The 22970-nt window shown below is 41.8% G+C and overlaps 1 protein-coding gene across 2 annotated transcripts in view; it reads right to left on the reverse strand.

Moving 5' to 3' along the window:
* grk3 (G protein-coupled receptor kinase 3) overlaps positions 1-22970 on the reverse strand; it is a 252745-nt gene that overhangs the window by 99714 nt on the left and 130061 nt on the right. For both annotated transcript variants that reach the window (XM_078554290.1, XM_078554292.1), the window contains exons 3-7: positions 15754-15827; positions 5854-5955; positions 4649-4723; positions 2628-2689; positions 1223-1274 (exon numbers count right to left, since the gene is read on the reverse strand). In XM_078554290.1, the coding sequence (XP_078410416.1) occupies positions 1223-1274; positions 2628-2689; positions 4649-4723; positions 5854-5955; positions 15754-15827 (365 nt within the window). The remainder of the gene's footprint in view (positions 1-1222; positions 1275-2627; positions 2690-4648; positions 4724-5853; positions 5956-15753; positions 15828-22970) is intronic.

Below are 22970 nucleotides of genomic sequence, written 5' to 3' on the forward strand. Positions count from 1 at the left end.
GTTAGATGCTGCTGAGTTTTTCCAGCATTTTCTGTTTTTGTTGCAGTAAGGACTCATCTGCTGGAGGTTAAAAAGTCAGTGGGGTGTGCTGTGTAGGTTATAAGCCTTAAACCAATCCACTTTGAAGATGTAGACTCCACAATATCTATCAGACATAGACAGTATTCATGATCTCACACATTTTATAGAGTGTTTTGCTGCAAGGAGTTCCTGGTATCTATTATACCTACCTAGCAAGAGTTGAACCCACACTTGTCAGCTGTCTAATGACCAAATAGTGCCTATCCTCCTTGGGGATAGGTTTGGATGGTAAGCAGAGTTGGCTTCTAGGTATTCTAAGAAATGATGGAACAATTGGTAAAAAGTGAACTCTCTGTGGCAAACTCAATAATATAATACCTGAGCTGAGCGGGTATACTGTACTCCCATTAACGACTGACCAGCCAGTGGATATACGAAATCAATATGCCCACAGGAATAAAAAACATGGCTATCAGTACTAGTATAAGGAGATAAAATGGACACAGGATTGGGACTCATGTTAAATTTAAGACAACCCCAGGAATTCTAAGGACTTGATGAGTTTGACACTTCATATAAGCACCAGCAAATTGTGTCTTGAAGGAGCTTACAACAAATGAGCTCAAATTCAGCTGTGACAGTTCTCGGAAGACAATACTCAAAAATAGTCAGCACAAATTGCATAAAATGAAATAGTACCACTAAATAAAAGGAACAACTTGCATTTTTATAGACTTTATCATGTCACTCAATGTCCTAAATAATTTTACGTACAATGAATTACTTTGATGTATAGTCACTAATGCTATGTAGGCAAACACATCAGCCATTTGATGCACAATAGGATCCTGTAAGCAGAAATGAGATAAATAATCTATTAATCCATTCTTGATAATGTTGGCACAGGAGAAATTTTGATCAGGACTCCCTGCTCTTCTCATGGTGTCAGGAAGTCTTTCATATCCAGCTGAACAATTAGATGAGGCCTTGGTTTAATATTTATCTGAAGGATGGACAGCACAAAACTGCACATATTACAAGTAGATACATCCATGAATTTTATACTGGACTGCAAAATAACACTGCCACTAACTCAAGTCAAACCCTCAGAGTTGCAGGTCATGAACTCTATGTAAAAAGCAACTTACACACCGCATTTTAACTGTATTACAAACGGCTCAAAAGTAAACAGTGTACTTACATGGATGTTTAGTTCTACATTCTTCCACTGGCAGAACCTAGTGAACCTGTCACTGTGAAAGAAATCAAAGGCGAGAACTGGTGAGAAGTCCCTGGATAAAGTTGTTGAACTTGAGATATGGAGGCAATAAACCCATAAAGGACAGTTACAACTCAGATCAAAGATGATCCTGGCAGTGCTTCCAATTTTATTCTCTTACAGATACTGACACTTGCTAGAGAACAGTTCTATGGGTATCAAACCCTTTCTGATAACTTGCCAAAAATAACCTTCCTCATACGTGAACTAGACAGTGAATGGCACCAGGTGCCATCCATGGGGTCATTCTGGTCAAGCTCAATGCTTTTCTTCTCTAATGCCAACACTCGTGACGTCCACCATGGTTACCCTATAGCAACTGGGAGCCGGAACCCCAATTGACTTTTTTCTCAACCTTACTAGTTTAGTGGTGCTGAAGACGATTGTAACACAATGGCTGCCCCAACTGATTATCAGGTTACTGGCCACAGAGTGGAAAGCAAACATATTGCCTTCCTTGTCTTTTATATCTGAAGCATACCGGCAAGAGTTTTCACTCTCAAATTCAATTCAAGCAGTTAGCTAGAGAATGTTGCTCGAGCAGTCAAGCATTGGAAGCAGAGGAATGAGAAATTGCCTTGAATCTAATACCATAAGACTTGTATGTGTTTTGCATAATTTCTCAGCAATTTTCTATCACCATCCTTTCTTTCCTTAAGTAGATAACTCAAATTGGACCACTTAAGAGCATCTTCTTGAACCTGGGCAATAGCTGACAGTAGGTGACAGCAAATTCTACCCTCACACTCTCAAATTTTAATAAATTGCAAATATATGTGCATACCTCTCCAGAGGCAAACCCGCACAACACCTACCCTGTTATAACCAGAAGTCACACTGCATATACCCTGACATAAACAGTATTGGTACAGCATGGGCATAATACCTACCACCTGTCATAGTACAACACATGCCCTGATAACCAGCATTAGCACAACACGTACTATGTTATAAACAGTTCTTGAACAGTGCATTCTCAGTTATAGGCAGCATTTGCACAGCATGTACCCTGCTATAAAGAGCACTTGCACAGCACACATTCTTTTATAAAGTTTTTGCATAGGACATAGCTTTTCATAAACAGCATTCATACAGGTGCATCTTTCCAGAAACAATATTCATATAGCAAGCAGCATTTTATCAATGACATTTAGACAGTGCACAACTCTCCATAAACAGGATTCACATAGCATGTACCTTTCCATAAACAATATTTGCATAGCACATAACTCTCCCTAAACAGCTGTTGCACAGCACATAGCTTCCATAAACACCATGCACCCAGCAGCTAGCTCTGTAAGGACCAGTACACTTAAACTGAACCTACCTCTCTATAAATTTCTGAAATATTTTTCCCCGTAGGCTGTCACAGATCTCTTCTATGTATGGCTGGTAGAAAGAAATGACAATTAAAAATTGATAATGAACAGGTTGCTGCAGTTGGACGTCCACAGGCTGTACTCAAGTGGCAGGAGATGGCTGTGCATTTGTGAAGGCTTCACAATGAACCACAACATCCTACACTTGAACTTTATTGAATAAAACTAGAAGTTGGGAACTTCAGCCATGTCCCTTTAACTTATAGTTATATAGTTGGTGGACACTACACAGCATTTAAAAGCAAAAAAATTGATGCATAATGTTTTCAAACAGAGCAGAGAAATTTGAGTTTGGACTGGAAGCTCTGCCAGCTGTAGGGTGTGGGGGTATCGGTGCGAAGGAAAGAGCAGTGCTGGCTGGATGTCATGCACTACACTATAAGGAGGAAAAGTGGCAATCTGGGAGAAGCGGTTACTCATAGCTGCTCTTCTAAACTGGGAATTTTCCAAGAACTGATCCCACCTTTCAAGCCTTTTGGATAGTGAATGTTGTATGACATGAGAGAAGAAAGAATCAAAGATAACAAAAAATTCAAAAATTGGGGGTAAGGAAGCACTGATATAAATACGAAATAAACAGGACTGCCGTAACATTATAAGAATGCATGCATTATAAAAATGAAAAAAATTTGGGGAACAGGAGTAGGCCCAACAAAGGTGTCCCTGCTTGATAAAACGTGATTGATTTGACTTTTGATATTTGTTAACAAATAACTATTTGTTTTTCTGTTATCAGCTTGTCAAGGAAAAAGCCTGAAAAAGGATACAAGGCCTCAAAATTACGAGTTCTGCTGCCATTGCAACAGGGCTGGTCTTTGTCTGTCCTATGAACACAATGCTGACCCTGCCAGATATTACTGGGCGCAATCCCACCAAGGAAATGTAGAAGAGTAGGCCAATTAGCCCCTTGAGCCTGTTTCACCATTAATTAAATCCTGACGGATCTGTACATCAAAATCTATTTGACACCCTTTGCTCCAGATCCCTTGGTACATTTAGCTAACAAAAATCTACTGACCTCAGTCTTAAAAATTCCAATTGACCCAAAATCTACAGCCTTTAGGGAGGGAATTCCAGATTTCCTTAACTCTGTGTGAAAAACTGCTAGTCGATTTCACTTTTAACTGGCTCCCATTTTAAGATTATGCCCTCTTGTTCTGGATTTCCAACTGGAGGAAGTAGTGTCTATGTATGCAACCTGTCAAATCCCTTCATCATTTTAAACTAGATCACCAGATCACCACTTAACCTTCTAAACCCAAGGAAAAAAAAGTCAAGATTATGCAACCTATTTTCATAATTGAACTGTTTAAGGGCTGGTATAATTCTGGTGAATGTACACTGAACCACATCAAGGGCAATATATCTTTCCTGAGATGGAATGCTCAAAGCTGAACACTAATTCAGGTGAGTTCTGACCAATGCTCTGTGCAACTATGGCATCATCTTTTTTCAGGCCCTGTAAAGACAGTGTAAAAATGGACTGTAATTGAATGTCTGACATCTTGCTCCTTCAAAACTTGTATATAGAAAAGCCCACTGAATATCTGTATGGGCAGCATACACTGAAGTATCCTGGGGGGGGAGGGGGAGAATTGCAGATGGACTGCAACATTAAAAGGTGGCATTAAGTTTGTCTCAATTCAAAACAGCTAGACAGCATAAAAGCACCAAGATGGATGGAAAACTAGATATAAAGTACTTGTAGCAAGCCCAAATGAATCTGGTCACTTCAAAAGCTAAGGTCCAACATAAAGGAAGAGCTCCCCTGTAAAGCATGTTTACATGGGATCTAGGCAGCTTAAGTGCTACTCAGATAAACCTAAGTTTTAAGTCAACTATATTTCTCCTTATGTGGCCTGATGTCATATTTCACTTTATATGGCTCTTGTGAAGAACCTTGGGATGTTTTATTATTTTAAAGGTACCATATAAAATAAATTGTGTTCTTGTTGTGATCAGGACCTACCTGGAAGAGAGTGGGTGGCACCTGCTTCCTGACCAAATGGGTTTGCACATGATCCACAGCTTGCTTGGAGAAAGGCTGCAACAGTAGCAAATCTACATTAGCACCGCACTAATACATCTAAAAACCCTTTTGTATGAAATTAATCTTAGAACATCCACGTTTTCACACTTACGTTAACTGTATATTAACGTGTTTAATTGTATTCAGGTAGTGGGCATTAACTGGTGATTCACTTGTGCTCCTAAACATAGGAATGTACTGAAACTCTGATGATTGGGGTTGCAGATGCATGTTGTAGTTAGTACTTCTGTAAATAAAATATTTTAGTGTGTAAAAATTGGGCTCCAGTTCTTTCCTTCACCACCTGGCTATCTGGAATAGAACATCTAATGTTAACTTTATGTCCTGTTCTTATCAATTTACTGAGCCAATGGAAATAATCTTTCACTATTTACACTCTCAAGCTCTTTCAAATTTTTAAATACTTCAGTTGGATTCCCACTAGCTACTCTGCTCCAAAGAATAAATTCTTGGCTTGTCATGTCTCTCATTATAACTACAGCCTCTCATTGCAAGTAATGTCCTATAAATGCACTAAACACATTCACTGTGGTTCCAATTTTCTATAATTGCATGCACACAAATTTAAACAGTACCTCAAATGCAGACTAGCCAATACCTTGTACAGATTCATCAACACTTTTATTGTATTCAACATCTCTAAATAGAAAATGTAGGGCTAGAAATTGGAGGGAGGGGGGATGATGGGGAAGCGAAGGGAGTGGAGTGATGGCGTACTTCACACCTTAATGGCAAGGCCAAGGCTCTCGTGATATTGGGTCTAGGGTCCCATTTCAAGGGTTAATACTCTGCCAGTGAAGAGAATGCCAACTTTAAGCTGTTGTTAATTCTACAGGGCTCACAAATAAGTGTTGGGTGATCATGACAGAGGCATGGGTTAAGGATTGAATCCTGGGTCAGCATGGAAAATCATGGGAGACTGTGGGGGGATCAGTGTTGGGATCCCAAAAGTCTTCAACAGGGCCCAAAAGTTTACTCTCCAATGTATGGTTCTTGACACCCCCATAATATAAATTTGGCATTACAGATCCTATACCTGATACAAATGCAGAATCCAAACCCTCATGTACGGTGTAAATATAAAGTTTACAAATCTGCACCTTTTTACAAAATAGCAAACTCACATGTGAACAGGACAGTAATTCTTTCATTATATATTTGTCATAGATCTGTCGACTTCTACACAAACGATCTTCTTCAGAGTCTAACTTTTCATAGTCTTTGATCTGTAATGGAAAAATATTGCTAATTATTATAATAATGTCCTGTAAACTGAATATTATTTGAAGTTGCAGTGGGGAAACCTTTCTAGTCTTGCAGATAATTTAGTTTCTATGGCATTTGAGTATTTTCACAAAAATACTGGAGGTTACATTCTTCTTCTCAAGTTCTCTGCCCAAAGGCAGGTCCAACCCATGGCACTACAACCTCCACCACGGATAGGGCAAGAGGCAGGTCCCAAATCCATCCCAGCTGGAATGGGGATTGAACCCCATGCTGTTGGCACCAATCTGATCAACACTGGCCATCCAGCCAACTACTGTTTCCACCCTCCCCATCTACCAACCCTCATTCATCCAAGGGTGAGATGAGGTTATCGTTATTAAATTTAAGAAAATGTATGAACAGAATTTTCATCATGTATATGTTCAGCTGACTGATTCTAATGCTTGGACATTTTTTTCCAGAATTTACAATCTTTATTAATAGTTTTGAAGTCTTCAGCTCCCTGAGGCAGCTTTCTGCCTTCAGGGAGCTTTTATTCAGCGCTCGCCCGTACTTATGTCAGTGCCTGCCTTCCTCCCACCCTCACCCCGGCAGTGCTGAGCATTTCAGTGCATGCTTCACGCTGACTGGCTGTAAATTGGCCAGCCAGCATGAAATCATGGTCAGGGGCTGATTGTGGGAGGCAGTCTGTTTGCCAGCCGCTCCCAGGCCCGCCAATCACGCCAGGATGCCGACCTAAAAATCCTGCCCTTGGGGTAAATTCACATTGCCATCTAGTGGGCAGTGATCTGGTGGACTGGATCATCCGCTCATTGTAGAATAGGTCTGACTTTCATTCCATTGATTTCAATAGGGTATAAATTGGGCAGGTTCGACAATAGGTGGGTCATCCGCACTGGCAAATTACAACCCACATGGTGACACTGGCATTTCAATTTTTAAAAAATATTTATTTCATACTAATTTTAAAGCCTTAAATTATTTTTACTCCCAATGTGCCTCAAATGCTTCATGAATTAATTGCTACAAAATCAATGAAGGGTCCCAGAGAACAGCAGGCCTCAGACCACGTTCAGAATTGCACAGCATTCGGTCAGTGTCTAAGAACAATTACCTGTTTCCTGTTTGTCAGCAGGGTACCAGCTACAGGCCTTCACTATCTGCATCAAGTGACATAGATGTGGCACCTCTCTCAATGCTTCACTTGTAGGTCATTGCCAGCCAGCACTACAATATCAGTTCATGTACTGCTTGCAGATCAAAGCGTTGTCTGATCCATTAGACAACATGGTCAATCCTTTTATCTCCTTTCTTCCTGAAATGCAGGACACCTCTGTCCATTATATTCACTGCTGCACATACTAAATTATAAGATGTCAATGCTGGACTGTCATATGCCTAATCTGAAGGGCATCCTATGTATCAATAGCAATCACAGTTGTGTTGCAATGGTTTGATGTGTGAAACCCTTGACAAGTGAGAGCTTGGCAAGATTTATTTATTTTTATTCATTCATTCATGGAGTGTGGGCATCACTGGCGAGGCCAGCATTTATTGCCCATCCCTTGAGAAGGTGATGGTCAGCTGCCTTCTTGAGCTGGTGCAGTTCATGTTGTGTAGGTACACTCATACTGCTGTTAGAGAGGGAGTTCCATGCTTTTGACCCAGCAACAGTGAAAAAACGGCGATATATTTCCAAGTCAGGATGGTGAGTGTCTTGGAGGGGAACTTCTAGGTGGTGGTGTTCCCATGTGTCTGCCGCCCTTGTCCTTCTACATGGTAGTGGTTGTGGGTTTGGAAGGTGTTGTCTAAGGAACCTTGGTGAATTCCTACAGTGCATCTTGTAGATGGTACACACTGCTGCTACTGTGCTTTGGTGGTGGGGGAAGAGAATGAGCTTGGATGGGATCCCAATAAAATGGGCTACTTTGTCCTGGACATCAAGCTTCTTGAGTGTTGTTGAAGTTGCACTCATCCAATAAAGTGGAGAGTATTCCATCACACTGCTGACTTGTGCCTTGTAGATGGTGGACAGGCTTTGGGGAATCAGGAGGTGAGTTACTCACCACAGGATTCCTAGCCTCTGACCTGTTCTTGTAATAACAGTATTTATATAGCTGGTCCAGTTCAGTTTCTGGTCAATGGTAACCCCCAGGATGTTGGTAGTGGTGGATTCAGCGATGGTAATGTTATTCAATGTCATGGGGTGATGGTTAGATTCTCTCTTGTTGGAGATGGTCATTGCCTGGCACTTGTGTGGCGCAAATGTTACTTGCCACTTGTCAGCCCAAGCCTGAATATTGTGTAGCTCTTGCTGCATTTGGATATGGACTGCATGTTGTCCCTTGTGTTTGTGCCTTAAAGTATGGGTATGCAATGAAAGATTGTGTGTGAGATTGACATAGATGAGAAATACATATAAGGCAGGTTAAAAAGCAACATTTTGTTATATATAATCTTGCAGCATCAATCTGGCACATGGTACCATTGGGAAGCCTTTTGCCAGGTACTCCATTTCCTCCTGCAGCTGCTCTTAGCTTACACAAATATGAACGCAGCATTCAGCCTGCCCACCAACTTCTATAAGGTATGGTCCCCCTACTATTTTGTGAGGAGGGTGTCCTAATGTGCCCTAGTTGCATTCACCTCACGTTACACACATCCACTTCACCAGCCAGCAAACAGGGTTCAGAGTCTGTGCAGCCTCACCATTTGACTACAGACTCTGCTTTGCACCTAAATTCTTGGATTGCCATTCCTCTTTCTTGCTTCTAATGTAGCCTCTAGCAAGACTGACAAGCATTGAAAAGAAAAATTTTAAGTATTAAAGTTAAAAAGAAAATCAAAAGAGTTTCAAAGATTTATCTCCCTACTGCAGCCAATTACATTTTCTACTTAATTATTTCTCTCAGTAGTACTCAAGAGCTCTATTAATGCACTTACAATGCATTCCAAGTGCAAGCCAAGAAAGTACACAAAATTAGATCAGTTATTTGCCCTGCAGATATAGCCAGCACCTGATGCACAGTATTCCAGACACTGCTGCAATGAAACATACTACCGTTGTATGCGAAGTTCAGTATCACTGAAACGTTTGCTTCAGTGCATTCTACCCCTCACAATTCATATCCTTTTGCACGAAATTCAAAAACCTCCCATTTTCATTTTTCTACATCTTTCTTGGCTAATCATTTTCTTAGCATAAACGTGCCCACTGCTGACTGCTCCAAAGCTTGCATGGCACCTCATCACAAGATCCCCAACTTCTGTCTAATCGGCCCCATATTTCTGACAATGGCTTGTGTAACTGCGTCTCACTACAAATGATGACTGTGCAATAACATGAGAGGTGGGGAAGTCTCCATCAGGAACCTCAGCTCATTTGAGAAGTGACCATTTCCATGAAAAGCTTTCAAAGCCTAGAGGAGGCTGGAAAGATGAAGAAACTGGAGAGTTAGTGCTGGCTTGAGGTTGGTACCATGTGGCTCTTTCCAGAGCATTACAAATAACATACTCTCAGAAGAGCTCTCACCATGCGATGAACTGTTTATGAAAATTTTGTACTCCCATTCTTAGTTCCTTTTAATAACACATCCTATTTTTGTCTTTATAGGATCTTATCAGGCTTCCAAAGCTGGCTCTTCTTCAGCTATCCAAGAAGCAGCGCCATTGGAAATAGTGGCCAAAGTAGCAGTACACCTAGCACCCCATCACTACATATACCTTATCAACATACCTACTCAAATGCATCCTTCCTGAAAAGTACAGATAGACAGCAAAACGGAAGCACTGACACCGAGTCACAAAGCATGGGTGGACAGGAACAGTAATGGATAGTGGAATAAGAGCCAGTAGCCTTTTACTAAAGGGTGTGGTAATCATTTCCCTACCCCACCCCCACTGTTGCCACTGCAACCCTCTCCACCCCCACTCCAGATTTCTGGCTCAGCTTTTTGAGCATAATAAATTTCTAGAATCATAGGCTTCCAAAAATTTGCATGAAATATAGCGAAATCCCACAGCTTGATGAATGGAGTGTTGAAGGGCCTGCAGACAGCCTTTGAAAGAGTGGCAAGTCTGCAGCTATTTTGCCAAAGAGGCTACAATGACCACTCAAGTAGCTGCTATCAGGACTTTGGACTACACTTTCCTCCCATCAATGAGCATGGTTATGATGAAGTAGTTCAAATGAGGACTGTATGGTAACAAGGATTGCAAATGTGTATTCTGCTTTTTCTCAAGACAGCTGCAGTTGCACGCTATTCTGGCTACCTAAGAGCTTCAAGGCAAGCTGGGTCAAGCTGTCCTGACACTAACAGTAACCGTCCGGGGTCCATGTTCAAAGTGATTGAGGGGCACCTTGTTCACAAAACCATGTAACAGAGACACAGTTTAGCTCTTTCCCAGTCTCATGTCTGTGGAATTCACTTAGAAAGCACAATGCAATAGGCAGTTGTGCATCTCAAACACCATGGTGGTGTTAATTGTATAAATTGAGGTTAATTGGGGGACACTCATTGGATATTTACTTCCCCACATACGAAGAGACACTTAGGGACACTGATAATGGGTTGTAGAGTTAGAAGCTATACATTTGTAATGCTACACTTTGTGAATAAATCTAAAACCGAGTAAAGATTGACTTCTGGTCCCTCCCTTCACCAATTAGCTGAGAAGTTTAACCATCCCTTCCCTCCATCACGATTTGTGGTACAGGTTCAGGGGGTTAAACCGACAAATGTCCAAAGCTCAACCCCACCTGCTGTAAACACACAGGCAGGAGATTGGGAAAGAGCTAAACTGTGTCTCTGTTATATGGTTTTGTGAACAAGGTGCCCCTCAATCACTTTGAACATGGACCCCGGATAGTTACTGTTGGTGTCAGGACAGCCTGGCCCAGCTTGCCTTGAAGCTCTGTTTTAAACACTGGGTTTTTTTGGGGGGCGGTGTGGGGTGAGTAACCTGCCCTGGAGGAGTAGGTCCAGGATTACAATATGTTAATGAGGCTATGTGCCTCAGATTTTGACAGCCATTTAAATTTAATGCTGGTAGACCACCTTTCCCAGGGCTGAGGAAATCTGCCAGTTTAAAGGGGGGTGACTGGATCCAACAGTAGGTGCTTTTCCAGCACTGATGGTGGGCCAGGAGTAGCAGGTGTGCTTCCCCAGCCCCTCCAGAAAATTTTATGCATCTTCTGCCATGACTGGCTGACATCCCCTCCCCCATCAAACCCATAATTTCTCCTATCTCCACCCCACTCCCTTCCGACTGTCAGTTCAACTCCCTCTCGACCAAACCCGTGGTTTCCAGGTACCCTTTCCTTCCACTCTCTCCCAATTTCCAGCCTAACAACTGCCCCCTCACTCCCCCAAACTGCAACGTTTCCTGGTTGCTGAGGATCAGTTCTAACAATTCCCAGCTATAGTCTTCTACTTGATCTGAGTGGCTGGTCAGGTGAGAAATGGAGTAAGAAAACTATTCTAAAGTCCTGCCATTAAATTCAGCAGGATGTCTGCATTGCTGGCATTTCTGTGTTTCTCACTCACAAACACACCCTCCTGCTCCCTCCCTACAACATGCTGGGGCCGCATGTTGCTACGAGAGGAGTGCTGTAGTGATAAGGAGTGGATTGTCACCTTTTTGTAATCTCTGTTGAAACGCTATCATTGTACTTTCAGTGCATTTGTAACATAGCAGAACAGGGAAAGCAAGTTTGTGTGCATATGTTAATGGTTTGGGAATAGAAGAGGATGGCTATCTTTTTTTAATCTTTGTGGGATGGAGCTATGGACAGGTGAAGGAGGGTTCTAACCCTTTGGTAGGAAAACAGTTGGTTCTGAAGAACAGGCAAACTTATTTCTTTAAGATAAAAGCAAAATACTGTGGATGCTGGAAATCTGAAAAAAAAACCCAGAAAATGCTGTAAAAACTCAGCAGGTCTGACAGCATCTGTGGAGAGAGAAACAAAGTTAACGTTTTGAGTCCGTATGGCTCTTCTTCAGAGTACTCTGAAGAGTCATATGGACTTGAAACATTAACCCTGTTTCTCTCTCCACAGATGTCAGACCTGCTGAGTTTTTCCAGCATTTTCTGTTTTGATTTCAAACTTCTTTCTTTATTCTTTCACGGGAATTGGGTTTCACTGGCAAGTCCAACATTTATTGCCCTACCCTAATTTCCCTTGAACCGAGTGGCTTGCTAGGCCAACTCAGAGGGCAGTTAAGAGTCAACCACATTATTGTGGATCTGGACTCACATGTAGGTGAGGTTGGCAGACTTCCTTCCATAAAGGGCATTAGTGAGCCAGATGAGTTTTTACAAAAATCAATGATAGTTTCATGGTTACATTACTGAGACTCGCTTTATATTCCAAATTTATGAATTGGATTCAAATTCATTAGCCTGGACCTCTGGATTACTAATCCAATGACATTACCACTGTGCCACTGTCTCCCCCCCTCCCCTCAACAGCTGTTATGGATTTTGCAATTGGTGCTCCCATCCCACTCCAAATAAACCATCTTCAAAAGGCAGAGGTCCACAGTACTGAAACTGTCCCCTTCAGTTACTTAAAAAAAAATGAACTACATTTTTCAATAAGTATGGGACAGCAAAAACATTTTTAATTTATTAGGCTTCTTAACAGTATTAACCTGGCCTTTTGTGTCAGCGCATAAACAGTGGCTTTTAAAACAGTAGTGCCAGGCTTTGCTAGGTGAGGTTTTCACATGAACTGCACCTGCCACTATTTACAGGAAATCTGTATTGATCAGCAGAGGATCTGGTGTCATTCCAAGTGGATTCGGGCAAGATTGGAATTTGTGGGAGAATGTCAGTGAGGCTATGAAATGCACTGCCAGAGTTAATGACTGAAGTAGAGACAATGACCAGAATTTTATGCCCTCCCGGGGGTGTCCGTTCTGTTTGGATACCCTGTGCTCCTGCTTGAATCCTTCTACACCTCGTCCCTGGGGCCTGCCTGACTTATCTCAAACTGCAGCCTCCATGCCGTTCCATCTCGGGGACTGAATACAGTTCCTACAGTGGTCACCACTGCTGGTGGTGCTGTTGGCCTCTGACTGGATGGCAGCTCCTGGAGACAAGGCATCCTCCCTTCTCAGGTAACTAAAATCCAATTATGGCTTCCAGGTTTAGAAAATTCGGACATGGGTGGACAGACAGCAGAAGCTGATTTGATATTATTACAATGCCAGCTCCAAATGCTTGAATTTTATAATATGCAGTGAGTGGCTTCCTCATCATGACTTTGTCTACTTCCCCATTGCTCACAGCTTTAATGTCCAAATTGTGGATCCCATGCTTCTAGAATATAAATGAACCCCTATTAAAACTTTGGCCTGGAGGATTTTTAGTGAAGTCTACCCAAAATGAACCAAGGAGAGCAGGATCCATGTCGGCCAAAATAAGAACCTTCCTTTTAATATTAACTTTGGAGAATGAATCATTTCTGAATCAGTGAAATGGTCCTTTTAAATGTTGATACAACTTCCTTGTCAGGTAGCAGGAACAATCACTCTCTGCCATGGAAACTAGTTAAAAACACAGATGTCATTAAGAAGCAATGTCCACAAGAGGCACTGGAGACTCTGTTGCTACTAAATCTGCCAACAGATTAAATAGGGGCCAATTCATCTCCAGGATACTACACCACTCATGCAACTCAGAGGTAGAATATTGTGTTGCTGAGCAACAGTAAGCTTTTCCAAACTAAAAATTTATATACATTACTCCTGCTAGTTAACATGTGTTACTTCAATTGCTCTTGACCCTGATGGAAAATTGAGCAAAGAGGCTATAAACAAGTGAGCCTCGTTTCCCTAATCATTAAGAGTACAGCTTTTTGAAATAATTTATCTGATTTCAAAATAAATTTTTGTTCACAGATTTTCATTGTGTGTATGAAAATATAAACATTAGATAAAAAATAATAATGTTTAAAAATTCCATATCAACAGCAAATACTGCCATGGAATAAAACAACTCACTATTAAATACATTATAACGCAGCGCTTTACAAAGAGAGCGATGGCCAATGAACATGAAGTGATGAGATTTGGGATGGAGAAGAACTGGAGACCAAAGTCACAGTCAAAAAGATGGGTGTTTAGGAGGTATGGGGCAAAGACAGCTATATAAGGCCAAATTTTGAAATTGCCATGGAGGGGGGACAGGGCCCAGATAGGCCTGCGATTTCCTGCCACCAACCAGCATGCTGGTTCCTGCCATGGTCCTGCTTCCGGGCCATTTTCATTCTGAGGGGTTCAGAGGGGTAATGGTACTGGCCAGCAAGTGACCAGTAGCCTATTAGGCCAATTAAATGGCCTATTAAGGCCACTCAGCAGAAGCCAACTGGAATGCTACAGTCGACATGCTGGCTTCATACTGAGGTCAAAGCACAGCCAAGGGATGGAACTGGCATGGTGGGGTGGGTGGGGGTGGTGGTGGTGAGAAGGAAGCCAGCATTCCATCTGCCTAGACTGCACCCACTCCACCATAGCTCATCGGGCCACAGCTGCAGCCACTGTTCGTCCACTGGAGGGGTTGCCCCTCCATGATGACAGCTTAGTAGCTTCAGCCTTTTTCACTGATCAAAATGTTTTAAAATCGCCATCTTGAGACGCCCTCTTATTTTCTCCCTAAATTGCCAATTCCCATCTCTGACCGTAAAGCTGCCAATGTGTCATTGTCCTCCAGCCTCAGGAGCTCACCTGCCATCCTTAATTGGTCTGCTCTTTTAAAATTGCATTGGGTTTCAGGCGCTGATGTGATGCAGGGTCAGAAACTGGAAATTCATCCAACATTGGGGTCCTAACCCCAGAACAAAATTTCAGCCCATGGAGTCAGATTACGGAGCAGCCATGATCTCACTGAATAGCAGGAGAACAGGCTCAAAAGACTCAAGCAGCTAAAGCACCTACCTTCTGTTCCTATGTGGAAAAGGTCACGGTCTTTTTAAGAGGAGTTCTGTAGGAGGATAATTTGAGGGAAAATACAGACTTGTTCCCAGTAATGGATTTTGTGGGTAAATGTGCCTGAGCCATATAGATCTTAAGGATCCCAGCTTCTGTGCTGTGTCCTTAGCACTGATCTCTTCGTGCTTCCTCTTAAAAGGGAAAAAAAAAATCAGCCTGAGTTCCTATGATATTCCATGACTCTTGCTGCAATGTGCATCAATGTGGACATCTGGCTAGGGCAGCACAGGGCTCAGTTCTGATACCCCTGATGATCAGATGGGGTTAGATTTTTATTTAAATTTCAATGAATTCTTTGTTCTCATCAAAGTGGGGATGTTAATGCTGAGGAATGGACCACTTTCAATTTCAGGTGTCAATCACTCCCAGGAAACACGTGACACCATTAGGTGAAGAATAAAAGGCCTGTTACTCTGTCCAATGTGCCTCAGATCCAGCCTCAGAAAAGGATGACCTCTTACTCCACTTCCCACACCAGATAGCTAATGAGTGAAATTGCAGAACTCATGCAAAATTAGGATGCATTTGAAGATTAGACGGAGACTGCCCAAGCTTATTTTAAATTATATTAAAATTCTCATGGTCAACACACATTAGATTCCCTTAAGAGTCCAAAAATCTTTCACTCTCAGTTTTGAGTATACTCAACAACTGAGCATCCAATGCCCTCCGACATGGAGAATTCCAAATATTCATAACCTTCTGAGTGAAGAAAGTTTTCCCCATTCTCAGTCCTAAATGGTCAACCCCGCCCATCCTGAGACTATGCCCCCTCGTTCTACATTCGCCAGCCAGATATCTTACCTCTTCATAAAACTTCAGCTGGGGAACGGCTTCATCAATTTCGATCAGACAAAAATCTTTGAAGAGCAAAAATCCTGAAAAACAAAATGCAAGAAATATTGTTATTTGAAGAATTATACAAATATCTATAGGGTACAAATTACTGTTGTCGATGATGTCATATAAATGCTTAATGCACTCGTAACGTGATCTTTCCTTATCTATTTTAATGTGTTATTGACTTTATTTTAAATGAATTGGTGCCTCTGCACATCCCGGAATTTTGTTCGCTCCACCTAAGACAGTTATTTCTTCAGCTGCCTAGGCCTTATGTTCTGAAATTCCCTCCCTTAAATTCTCCACCTCTCTACTCCTTCTAGGACACTCCTTAAAACCTCTCTTTGATCAAGCTTTTGGTCATCTGTCCTAATATTTTATATGTAGCCAGTTGTCAAATTTTGACTGATTAACACTTCTGTGAAGTACTAGGTACATTTTACTACAATAAAGCTGCAATATAGATGTTAGGTCGTTTCTGTTAAAATGGTGGTAGGAGGTTTCAGAGGTGGGATTCAGAATTTGGTACATTTGGATTAAGTGATCTCATGGTAAGCTCACTAACAGTAACTTCTTCCCTTGTGCTTCTAAAAATACTTCCGTGCCTTATTCAACGATTGAATGTCAAAACTTTTGTGGTGGGCGTCTGCTACAGATGAGATAAGATGCAAGGTAAGTTCAGAAATAATCAGAATGGTAGTTTTCTGCCTCATTTCCGAACTGAATAATTTGCTAGTTTTCTTGTAAAACTTCAACATATCATGGAGGAAGGACAGAAAAGATTATTTTTGATTTGATAAAAAGTCAGGAATGTGGGGTTCGGTTCAAACAGAAATGTTAACAGTTCCATTACTATAGCAATTCAAATACAGGAAATGAAAATAATCTTATCTCATAAAAGCTCTAAAGCACAATGTTTAAGCACCATGTTGCTAGTATACCACTACAATTCCTGGTGCTAGCCCGACTAATCAGTTTCCACTGGTCAAATTGCAGAAGTAACTATCTGGGGAAAAACTTCAGCTGGTTCTGTGTTCTATCATGTGATAGAAGGCATAATTTTTCAAAAGGAGTGATCTGATTAAAGAAAAACAGGAATTTCGCAGAGAGGGGGAAGGTGTTTGAACATCCCGCTTGCCTTCTGCACTGAAAGAAGGATCTCCTGTTCTCCAGGATGTTTGTTTGCAAGTCAAATCTCAGAACTGCAATATGTACACTGACGTATTCAAGTCCTGCCCTGCTGCTACAGGCAAAGAAGAGGCATTGTGTTGTTTTATCTGTTACCTTACTTTTAAAAAATGCCGTTCCTCTCTCAAGTGAAATGGGAATTTATGATTGAGAAGTGAAATAATCCTGGTGTTTGCCAGCACTGCCCTTAGTTACTGCAATTCCCCAAGCAGAATATCATTTCCCTATTCATTCGATATCAAAACTCTCCATCATTTCTAAAACTCCAATTAAATCTCCTCTTAACCTTCTGTGGTCTAGTATAAATAGTCCCAGTATCTCAAGTCTCTCCTCATAACTATATTTTCCCATCCCTATGCATCACACTGGTGAATCCATGCTCTCCAAGGCTTTAAAATCCTTTCCATATTGGGAATGCCCAAAACTGCACACACTAACACTGACCTAACCAATGTGTTTCATAAATCCATTAATACTTCTTCACTTTTGTACTTCATACTCCTACTTATAAAATTCAAAATTCTATTGGCCTTTACACAGCTTTATCTACCCGCACTCCTACTTAGAGGGATTCATGTATTGAATCCCAAAATCTCAGTCCATCCACTCCCTTCTGTGTCTTCCCATTTAGTATATGCTACTTTACGTCACACTAACTGAAATTAAATTGCATCTGCCACCTGGACGTCCATTCCACGTCTTCCTGGAATATTTTAGTCTTTCTCATGTTTACTAAAACTCCTACTTCTGTGTTGCAATTTCCAGATTATGTTCCCTATATACCACCCCAAATCATCAATATGCACAGACTACTAGAGTGGGCTTAGCATTTGCCCCCAAGCTAAACCCCTTCCAATCCTTTTCCAGTCTAACCAACATTAATTTGCCCTCACTCTTTAATTACAGTCCACCAACCATTCTTCTATCTGTGTTACTGCAATATTCCTCTTACATGAGGCATCCTGCATTTGTTGGATCACATGCTGTGCCTCTCATGCATGCTATAACCTTTCATGCTCTTGCCACGTAAAGAGGGAAGAAAAACAGAAAAATAATCAGCTTCACAGTACCCCACCCACTCTCCCATACCCCAACCAACAACTTACACCGCTCACTCTCCAAAAATGTCTAAAGCAGAACTGCAAAGGCCTGAAAACAGGTCTGCACACCTGACATCAGTAGAACACAGTGCAAGGCTAGCTGAGAAGAAATACCACAGGAAAAAACCATATGAAAATCAACCATGCTGACATGTAACTGAGTGGGAAGATTAAGCTAGTGCAAAGCAAAATTCACAAGGAAGTACAATGTTGGTTCCCTTTTTTCACAGCAGGTAGGCTGAATCTGGCACCTAAAGTTATTCCGGGGTTTAGCCAGAACATTCAAAATTGGAGAAGTTTGAAAATGACCTTCAAAAACAGCAGCATAAGTTAGGTCAGTTGTAGATCACAGCATGATACCAAGAGTTATTTGTGGTACAAGGAAGCGCAAGAACAGCTATATGGGCATTACCACAGATAAGTAGAAACAAGAACAAAACAAGCTGATCTCAGTGCAAACTTGCTGTCAAAGTTTGTCTCCATTATCTGATCACTAAGCTGATAATATTGCCTCTCACTGGTGCTTTTTTCTACTATCTTTGAACTTTACAATGGAACAATGACAAAGGAACAAAAATATTATGATGTTGATATTCACTGTAGATATAAGGGTTGTTTAATATGTCGATACCAATGTGTCATAGGAAAAAAAATCTCACTTAGGTGAATACAGGTTGGTGTGATATTCTCAGTTCATAAACTCAAATTTCTTTCGTCACTGGTAAGGAAATTGGAACTATCACTACTTTACCCCTAGTGTGACATAATTCGAGATACTTTCAACCAGATATAAAGTGTGAAATGGTAAAATCTTTAATTATTTTAGTTTTTGCTTTCAACATTTCAAGTCTGTATAATATGAAAGTTTCACATGCCCACCACTATCACCATTGGTGAATATGAGACTAAGTGCTGGGGATACTTTTTAAAAATTCATTCATGGGATGTGGGCATCGCAAACTAGGCCAGCTCTTATTGCCATCCCTAATTGTCTTTGATATGGTGGTGGTGAGCTGCCTTCTTGAACCGCTGCAGTCCATGTGGTGTAGGTACACCCACAGTGCTGTTAGGGATGGAGTTCCAGGATACTGGCCCAGCGACAATGAAGGAACGTCGATATATTTCCAAGTCAGGATAGTGAGTGGCTTGGAGGGGAACTTCCAGGTGGTGGTGGTGTCCCAAGCACCTGTTGCCCTTGTCCTTCTAGATGGTAGTGTTCATGGGTTTGAAAGAAGCTGCCTAAGGAACCTTGTTGATGTTACACACTGCTGCCACTCTTGTGTCTGTGGTGAAGGGAGTGAATGTTTGTGGAATGGGTGCCAATCAAGCAGGCTGCTTTGCCCTGGATGGTGTCGAGCTTCTTGAATGTTGTTGGAGCTCAACTCATCCAGGCAAGGGTGAGTATTCCATCACATTCCTGACTTGTGCCTTGTAGATTGTGGACAGGCTTTGGGGAGTCAGGAGGTGAGTTACTTGCTGCAAGGTTCCTAGCTTCAGACCTGCTGTTGTAGCCACATTATTTATATGGGTAGTCCAGTTCAGTTTCTGGTCAATGGTAACCCCCAGGATGTTGACAATGGAAGATTCAGCATTGGTAATGCCATTGAATGTCATGGGACGATGGTTAGATTCTCTCTTGTTGGAGATGGTCATTGTCTGGCATTTGTGTGGCACAAATGTTACTCGCCACTTGTCAGCCCAAGCCTGGATATTGTCTGCTTCAGTATCTGAAGAGTTGCGAATATTATATTGTACAAGTGGGCAGATCTAAGGTGGGCAATTTGTCCTGAGTAAGGATATCATTTCCAAACAAATATTCCATGAAAATAACACTTACTGAATGATTATAAATCAAGGCTGCAGAAAATACATGATCCAATAAAAAGGATGCTGTTTTCTGTGTGAAAATCTCTAGCAGCGACAGTAAGGGAAGGGGACCATGTAACACTGTGAGTGACTGAGCAATCTATTAGAGGTTCTTGTTTCACTGTGTGACAGCTTAATGTAATATTATCAACACTAGAAAATCCCACAACTGGGAACAGAGCAATTTCGTTCTCCCTCAGGCATATACTTGCCTTCACCGTTGAGTCAGTCAGTAGGGACTCCACTTCTGAAATAATTATGTGAGCAATGTGAAGATGGGCATATTCCCAACTGGATATTCTTCAACTCAGAGTTGGCACTGGGACTACTAATTAAATGATGAGCACACTGAACCTGCAACACAGGGAGAAAGATTTTCCCAGTGCATGTGTGTGCCATTTCCCTACAGTCAAGAGATGGAAGCTACTTTTGCACAAGCCAAGCAGTCACAGATAAAGGCACAGACACAAATAGCTGGCCAAGTTCGGAGACAGGCAAAAAATGGTATGCAAGCAGAGGAACAAGTACAGCCATGGACACTAACACAGGCAGAAACCTTCTGGCAATCTGCCTGATTGATCACTGCAATCAACAAAAACACCCCCTCTGGCTCACAAGATATTGTCCTGGCAGCTTCCTTATGCTAATATTTCATGCACAGCTGGCCAAATTCACACACCTCAATGGCCAACATAATGCTTTTGCCCTGATGGCTAATGAAATGAGGGTTAAAGTGTTATCTGAAAATGAGGTGACTGCATCTCTGGAAGGGAACGTACGAAACTTAACAGGATATCTACCTTACATTAAAGGAATCAAGGGATATGGGAATAGGGCAGGAAAGTGGAGTTGAGACACAAGATCAGCCCTGATTTTACTGAATGGCAGAGCAGACTCAAGGGGCTGTTTGACCTACCCCTGCTCCTATGTCTTACGCTTTTATGAGTTACATACTTCAACTTAAAGTAATGACATTAGCTGCAGTAAGAGCTATCAAAAATCTGTTTGTTTTATTTTGCCTTTTGAAATTATTCTCTTTTGACTATTTTCCCTGTACCACCCTAGCTCATTGAAGTCATGGCACTGGGTCAGTGCAGCTCTATAGGTGGCCACAAGGTGGTGTGTGAGACTCAGCTTGTTGAGGCCTGAATTTTCTCATCAGGCATCATCTGACCTGACCAAAGTAGGACAGGAAGCATTGCATGTTCACTGAAGTAATAATCTCAGACCCTGCTGAAATTTGAAGACCTCCAGCTTAAAGAGTCATGAGAATTATTTTTATATTACAGAAAGATCAAAGAGGTGTCATGTCTACAAGAAAATATAGAACCCACAGGTGGTCAGTGGAACAGTGGAGAGAAGGCAGGCACCCTCTCATACCACAAGATCTCAAAGCCATCAACCTAGATTCATTGGAAGGTGGTGACCAGGGAAAAAGATACCAATTGCATGGCCAGGGAGTGCAGGATAAAGCTTAATGACCTTACCAGAACAGGCAGAGAAGCCGCCCAATAATGCATTGAACTCAGCATACCTGCCAGTTACAACAACTTCTCATACTTCACTATAAAAATTTGATTTCTTTACACCGGTGCCCATGGTGTCCTTTCATCCACCAGATGAAAAGCCTCAGCTGAATTCTTACACACACTTGTCATCGTACTCAAAATTCTAGACCTAGGGAACATAGTTTCAGGATAAGGAGTCGCAATTTAGGGCCAAGATGAAAAGAAATTTCTTCACTCAGATTGAAAGATTTTTGGACACAAAGGGAATCAAGGAATATGAGAATAGGGAGCATGGAGTTGAGGTAGATCAGCCCTGGTCTTACTGAATGGCAGGGCAGGTTCAAGGAGCCATTCAGCCTCCTTTCTTATGTTTTTTGAGTTGTATACTGACATTTGGTCATATAATGCTAACAATTGGTAATTCTCACTTTCTGCATTCATTTGCATGAAACCATCAATTGAAGGAGAATGCAACAAATGGGAAGCCCCAAACCTCACCTGCTGAGAAATCAATACTTCAAATCCTAGGGAGGCTTGGAGACAGGAAAGTACCACAAGAGGCCATGTGCTAGATTTGGGGTTTAAGTGACTTACAGAATGAACTGCCAACAAACATATCATGAAATCGTCATGTTACTCATTCTCCTGTAAGTTACAGGTGAACTCTGCTCACGAGGCCACAGTTATAACCTCGCCTCATCATTTCCTTCTCCAGAGGTGTCTGAGCACTTCACACTGTATGTTGTCACTCATTCAACCTGGCATGTGCATGCGTTCTGTCACATCCACTCTAAGTAAATTGAAGAGTGAGTCAGACGGGTTTTTTGGCTAACATGGAGAAAGCATAGGAGAAGCTGCTAGTGGTACATGAGAAAGGAGACTCTGCCACTCTTCTGGCATCTCCAAGGTACACTGAAACCGTAGATATGGTTTTATATGGGGGAGAAATGGAAATGCAGCAATGGGATGAATGATGCATGAAACTGTCCAATAAAGGGCAGGATTTTTCTACAGCTGCTAGAAATATATGAGTGAAAAACAGGGCGGTTACACATTGGGGAGATCCAACCTAATGGATATCACCCTTGCATCATAATCAAAGCTGCCAGATTTGTGCCCATAAATCAGAAAACCTCAATAATAACAAGAAAGCTTTCCTGTCCTCCAGGTTCTTCCTCTCCACCTGCAAGGCTGCTTGACAGCATGACTCAGTTCCAAGTTTCGTCAACACCCGGTGGGTGCCTCTGCAGGAGAAATCTCACCTCAGAATTGCCATCCCCTGAATGTATGCACCACTAATTCCTCGCATAGCAAAAGAACAACAGATTGCTCTGGAGGGAAGAGTAATGGTGAGAAAGCAGGAAAAGGATAACTCCTCCATTCTTCTTCAAAGCAGTGCTGTGGAATCTTTTACATCTCCTCTGAAAGACAGCACTTCTGACAGTGCTGCACTCCCCCAGTACGGCACTTGAACAGCAACCTAGATTGACTTAGAGGCAAGAGTGCTACCAACTAAGCC

Source organism: Cetorhinus maximus, chromosome 12 (genome assembly GCF_964194155.1).
Source record: "Cetorhinus maximus chromosome 12, sCetMax3.hap1.1, whole genome shotgun sequence".
Taxonomy (NCBI): domain Eukaryota; kingdom Metazoa; phylum Chordata; class Chondrichthyes; order Lamniformes; family Cetorhinidae; genus Cetorhinus; species Cetorhinus maximus.